The sequence below is a fragment of the Cajanus cajan genome, chromosome 2 (genome assembly GCF_000230855.2).
Source record: "Cajanus cajan strain Asha chromosome 2, NIPB_CcT2T_4, whole genome shotgun sequence".
In the NCBI taxonomy this organism is placed as follows: Eukaryota; Viridiplantae; Streptophyta; class Magnoliopsida; order Fabales; family Fabaceae; genus Cajanus; species Cajanus cajan.
Window position 1 is genome coordinate 22,072,356 of NC_138518.1, and position 7,061 is coordinate 22,079,416.

The 7,061-nt window shown below is 39.1% G+C and overlaps 1 protein-coding gene across 1 annotated transcript; it reads left to right on the forward strand.

Moving 5' to 3' along the window:
* The first annotated feature begins 837 nt into the window (after positions 1–837).
* LOC145954826 (uncharacterized) lies at positions 838–1,263 on the forward strand. The gene has a single exon (XM_083069513.1). It carries the CDS (start codon positions 838–840, stop codon positions 1,261–1,263), a length of 426 nt encoding a protein of 141 aa, XP_082925639.1.
* The last annotated feature ends 5,798 nt before the right edge of the window (positions 1,264–7,061 follow it).

The following is a 7,061-nucleotide window of genomic DNA, read 5'->3' on the forward strand; positions in this document are numbered from 1 at the left end:
TTTGTCCATTAGAAGATTCTCGAGCATTCCGCTTCTTGCAGTGAACTACGAGATCTCTCGGATGTGCTAACTCAACTATGGAAGCCTCCGGATCCCACCCTCCCCACACCCACTCTCTCCAAGTACCTCTCCGTCAACCAATCCAACTCAAAATACAACAGGGAATTTACAACAGAGGCGAAGTGTTGTACCTTGTGCAACGGGGAACACAAGTGGTGTGGGAAAGTGATTATGGTTGCGTGAAACTACGAACAGTGGAGTGTGGAGCGCAAAGGGTTTGTTCATCTAATAGGATAAAATGAAACTAAATATTGAGTACGTATATTACGAGTACGAACATTGCGGCAATAATTATGGAAACACGGGAAAATCAATCTCAATCAATCATCATTATCGTTTGCAACTAATCTAGGAGATATGGTTGTTTCTTTATCAGATTAGGATTCTTTATCAAATTAGGATTCTTTCTTGTATATATACAGATGTACCCTTCTTGATCAAGATAGACGAATTTCGAATGCTAATTTTATTATGGTATCAGAGCACACCTAAAAGGCAAAAACGCTACTATATTTCTGCTTGGCGCACGACGGCTCTGTAATGGTAGAAAAATAGGATCGTGGGAAGCGAGTTGTTTCCTCGTATGATCTGAACACAAGTGATAATCCTGGGAATGTAATCACCCAGGTGCAGCTCAAAGGAGAAAATTACGAGGAGTGGACACAACCCATGCGTATCTCCCTATGTGCGCGAAGAAAATGGGGCTTCATAGATGGGATCATAAAACAACCAAAGAAGGAAACAGTTGAGATAGAAGACTGGTGGACTGTCTAATCCATGCTTGTGTCATGGATTTTAAACACTATAGAGCCTAATTTGTGCTCTACGATCTCTTATACAGAGAATGTCAAAGACCTGTGGGAAGACATCAAAGAGAGATTCTCCATTGTTAATGGTCCAAGGATTCATCAATTGAAGTCTGAACTTCCAGATTGCAAGCAAAGTGCTCTAATGGTCACTGCATACTATGGTAAACTTAAATCCTTATGGGATGAACTTGCCAGCTATGAGCAGACACCGGTGTGCCGATGTGGAAGCTGCACATGTGATATCACCTCGCAACTGGACACGCGAAGAGAAGAAGAAAGGGTGCATCAATTTCTTATGGGTTTAGATGATGCTGTCTATGGAACAGTGCGTTCCAATCTACTAGCCAATGATCCACTGCCTTCTCTAAATCGAGTATACTCAACCATGATCTAAGAAGAGCGTGTGAGAACCATTACTAGAGCTAAAGAAGAAAGAAGTGAAGTCATGGGACTGGCCGCACAAGTTAGAGGAAGAGGACGAGGGGATTCGAAGGACAAGTCGCAGGTTTGTACCAACTGCACTAAAGTGGGACATGTTGTAAGTAACTATTTTCAATTGATCAGGTACCCTGAATGATGGGGGTCTAGTTGAAGGGAGAAGGAAAATTTGGTGGAAAAAGCAAGCCACAACAACATAAAATTATTGGAAGAGGGAAGACAGTTGGAATACGTGCAAATGCTACACAAGTAGGAGCAAGTGGAGCTACCTCCTCATCCATCACAGACATTGACAGAACTGGTCTTACTTAATTAACCACGGACCAATGGCAGAAACTCATAGAGTTGTTAAACAAAATAGAGGCTAATGAAAAGATGACAGGTAAATCATTATGGATCATTGACACTAGTGCCTCCAATCATATGACAGGTAATCTAAAAGAAATGCAAGAGGTGCATGATATTGTGGCATGTCCTATTGGGTTGCCAAATGGAGCAAAAACAAATGCTGTAAAGGAAGGAACAATTTTTCTAGAAGGGGGGTTGAAACTCACATGTTCCAAAACTGAGTTGCAATCTAATATCAGTCTCACAATTACTAGATGAATGTAATTGCACTATACAGTTCACTAATAAGTTATGTGTAATGCAGGACCGCACTTCGAAGATGCTGATTGGTGTGGGTAAATGTTGAGATTGGCTCTATTATTTTCATGGAACGTGGGTGGTGAAAGCATGTAGTGCAAAAGGAGTAAATCATTTGGAATTATGGCATAGGCGTTTGGGGCATCCATCCTTCAAGATCACACGGTCACTTCTTGATCTTGGTAAGAATAAGTATGAGGCAGTATCAAATAAAGTTTGCAATGTTTGCCTTAGAGCAAAACATTCAAGGGACAAGTTTTCTTTGAGTGAACACAATGCAAGTGACATTTTTGAATTGATTCACTATGATCTATGGGGACCGTATAGAAACTTTTCTTCTTGTGGTGCTTTTTATTTTATGACAATAGTAGACGATTATTCTTGTAGTGTATGGATTTATTTACTTGCTGACAAAAGGGAAGTGTCATGTATGCTCATAAATTTTTTTGCATTAGTAAAAAAGGCAATTTGATAAACACATCAAAGTATTTAGAAGCGATAATGGTACTGAATTTCTCTGCATGAAAAATTACTTCATTAAGCAAGGCATCATTTTTCAAACCTCTTGCGTTAGAACCCCACAACAAAATGGAAGGGTTAAAAGAAAACATAGGCATATTCTCAATGTTGCTCGAGCCCTTAGATTTCAGGGAAATCTTTCTATTAGCTTCTGGGGAGAATGTGTGCTAACAACGGGTTATTTAATTAATAGAACACCTTCTGAGGTACTCAATGGGAAAACACCTTATGAAGTATTACATGGCCAACCACCATCGCTTAACCACTTAAGAGTGTTTGGGTGCCTATGTTATGCACATGATAATAATAGGAAAGGAGAAAAATTTGATAGTAGAAGTCGAAAGAGTGTATTTGTTGGATACCCTTACGGTAAAAAGGGCTGGAAAATCTTTGACTTAGAGGCAAAGGAATATTTTATTTCTCGAGACATGGTGTTTGACAAGTCCGACTATCCTTTTCAACAAGTGGGAAATTACATGAATGACATCAAGCCTTTTCCCAATGGTCACAGTATACCTGATTGCGTAGGCAATGATGAGGGTCAAAACTTATCTATTGACCACGTGTTACAAGGGACCAATGACAGGGGGGCACTGACAACGTGGTAGAAGCACATGCAGAAAATTTGTCTCCACATACTGATACATGCAATGCACCCAATGTACCGTGTGAGTAGGAACAGATGGGACGGGGGTGTCAAACCAAGATCCCTTCTTCACGACTACGAGATTATCTGACTCATACCATCCAACATTTGAGCCCATCTATACATTTGCCTTCATCATCTCCATCTTCAGGTGAACCCTATCCCATTGCTCATTATATGAACTATCGTAATTTTCCTTTAGCACATCGGCTTTTTCTTGCTTCTCTTGAACAAGAAAGGGAGCCTATGACTTATAGTGAAGTTGTAAAGGACCGTAGGTGGCAAAGGGCAATGCAAGATGAAATTGAAGTTTTGGAACGTAACCAAACATGGAAGGTGATGTTTTTACCCCCTGGAAAGAAGTCTCTTGGATGCAAATGGGTCTACAAAATTAAAAGAAAGTCTGATGGTGCTATTGAGAGACTCAAATCACACTTAGTTATCCTAGGAAATCATCAGGTTGAAGAAATTGATTATATTGAGACATTTGCTCCGGTCGCCAAGATGGGGACGGTACGTGTTGTGCTTACGGTCGCCGCTGCAAAGAAGTGGGAACTATACCAAATGGATGTACACAATGCCTTCTTACACGGGGACTTACATGAAGAGGTGCTTATGAAACCTCCACCCAACTTTCAGGTGCACTCCCCTGGCATGGTATGTAGGCTCACAAAATCTCTCTACGGACTCAAGCAAGCTCCTCGATGCTGGTTTGCCAAGTTATCTCATGTTTTGAAAATTTTTGGCTTCCAACAATCACTGTCTGACTATTCTTTGTTTGTCCTATGAAAGCCAGGAGTCCATCTTATTGTTCTTGTCTATGTCGATGATTTCATTATCGCTGGAGATGATCCCGCGGCCATTAGGCAATTCAAGACTTATATGCATACCTATTTTCATATGAAGGACTTGGGGATACTTAGATACTTTCTTGGGGTTGAGGTGGCCCAAATAGATACATGCATTTTTCTATGTCAATGAAAATGTGTCTTGGATATTCTTCAAGAAACAGGCTTACTTGAGGCCAAACCAGTGCCCACGCCCTTAGAACAGAACCATCGTTTGGCTATCGCCACTAGGCGGCCATTCTCTACTCCAGAACGGTATCGTCATCTCGTTGGACGCCTAATCTACCTTTGTTTTACTAGACCTGAGATCTCCTACTGTGTGCACACCTTGTCTCAATTCATGCAACAACCACAACAAGCACATTGGGGCGCTGCCTTAAGAGTTGTGCGATATCTAAAGGGAAACCCAGGACAAGGCATCATGTTGTGCAAAGATAACAACTTAACTCTTTCTGGGTGGTGTGACTCGGATTGGGCAGGTTGTCCGTTAACTAGGCGGTCTCTCACTGGCTGGTTTGTTCTCCTATGAGACTCGCCTATCTCTTGGAAAACCAAGAAACAATCCACTGTGTCTCGTTCCTCTGTTGAAGCTGAATATCATTCCATGGCAACTACAACTTGTGAACTAAAATGGTTGAAGAGTATCTTGAGCTCCCTCGGAATATCTCATCCTCAACCTATGAGACTCTACTATGATAGTCAAGCGGCACTCCATATAGCGAAAAATCCAGTATTCCATGAACGAACCAAACACATTGAAGTAGACTGTCATTTTGTTCGAAATGAAATTCTTGCTGAGCGCATTCGACCCTTCTATGTTTCTACCTATGTGCAATTGGCTGATTTACTAACCAAGGCTCTTGGACGTACCCAATTTTATGCTTTATTAACCAAGTTGGATATCCATTCTCTTCCTACCCAGCTTGAGGGGGGGGGGGGGGTAATAGGATAATATGAAACCAAATATTGAGTATGTATATTACGAGTACGTACATTGCGGCAATAATTATGGAAACACGGGAAAATCAATCTCAACCAATTATCATTATCGTTTGCAGCCAATCTAGGAGATATGGTTATTTCTTTATCAGATTAGGATTCTTTATCAAATTAGGATTCTTTCTTGTATATATATAGATGTACCCTTCTTGATCAAGACACACGAATTACGAATGCCAATTTTATTATCATCTAATGTGGAGTGCAAGGGAGGGATTCTTAAGAAGTGAATATGAAAGAATTTTTCCCAACTGGATTTTGCCTATGCCTCTCAATAGTTGATTCCTTACTATCATTTTTTGTCATTCACATTTTTATTTTTATTTAATTTTAATGCCATATCAACAACATTGATAATTTTTATTGAAAGAAGTGATGTTTATTATTAAAGTTATAATACTAAGAAATGTTATTAAATATTATACCTATAATAACGTTTCAATGAGAAATGTTGTTTAATACATATTTATTATATTTGGACTTAGTTTTGTTTAGAAGTGTTATCAAATATTTCTCTTATTATGAGTTCTCGTTCAAATTTAGAATAAACTTTTAAGATCAGTCATTAAAGAGCCAATCTTAAAAATGATGTACTGACATTTTTGTAAATAAGGTTACAATTTTTAAGATCGATTACATTTTAGCCGATTTTAAATGTACTTTTAAGATCGGCTAAAATGTAACCGATCTTAAAAGTTATAACGTTATTTACAAAAAAAATGTCACCGCATCACTTTTAAGATCGGTTAAAATGTGACCGATCTTAAAAATTATAATCTTATTTACAAAAATGCCACCGCGTCACTTTTAAGATCGGTTCTCTAATAACTAATCTTAAAACCCCGATCTTGAAACTAATTTTTGTACTAGTGACACTTGCTTCTAGTTACCCTAGGAGACAATATGACAAATGACATCTCTTGATTAGGTCTTCTTGATGGAGGACCATCCTTGGAGCTTCATGTGGAACCCATCACTAGGTTCATGGCTAAGATATTGGAAGAGGATAGAGAAGCTAACACCCCTAGAGACATGCTTCTTATGGCTATAAAATATTGATCATTCTTCTAAGCCTTGTTAGCATAGAATTTATTTTTATTTCTACTTTGCCCTTGTCTTTAATTTCCCATTTTTACCCTTGTATTTTGGGTATCCTAGACATAGGATTTATTTTACTTGCATTTCTTATATTTACCCTTGTATTTTGGGGTGTCTTAGTCATAGGATTTATTTTTACTTGTATTTCCTATTTTACCCTTGTATTATGGGGTGCCTTAGCTTATAGGATTTTATTTTATAGCTATGGTATTTTATTAGGGTTGGAAACTAGGCCTAGACATGTTTTTGGTGAGCATTGGATTTATTTTTGGACTTGACAAGGTTTAGGCCCAAGAGGAGGGCACCTAGGTTGCATGGTGTTATCATGCACCTAGATGTAGCTTAACCAAACCCAAAGATTTCATCCTTGGCCACCAAGTAGCATCTAGGGTTAATTTAGGTTTCATTTCAAGTGCATTTGGCTTGCATTACTCACCATGCACTCTCAAATGTAACCCTAAATGCTTCCTCCCTTCTATAAATACCCTATAGGCTATCCATCTTATAAACACTTTGGATTATTATGATATTGAGTGAGCATTTCATGCCTCAAAATCTTATCCTTAGTCCCTAGGTTAAATTCAGCTAACCTACTCCTATCTCCACCATTGGTGAGTGATAAACCCTAGAGTGGCCTCCACCTTCATCTTGGAGTCTACCAACCTACCATAAGAGCCTCCACCCTTCATGCCTCTTCCTTCCTCCATTTGAACATGCAAATCATCCTTGAAGGCTAGACTCTCTTGGTTTGTCGTGATCCTTGGACAAAGGAGACTCCTCCATTGACCTATCCTTCATCAATGGAAGGGAACTTCCATCACTTATAGATCTAAGTGTCTCCTCCTTGTCTCCTCTAGAGACAAGATGACACTTGGAAACCTAGGATTGGCCATTATAGATCTAATGTCTTTACCTTGTCCCCTCTAGCTTGCTCTACAAGCTACTCCACTACTATATATAGTTTTCTTCACTCTTAAACCACACTTTTGGATGATATAT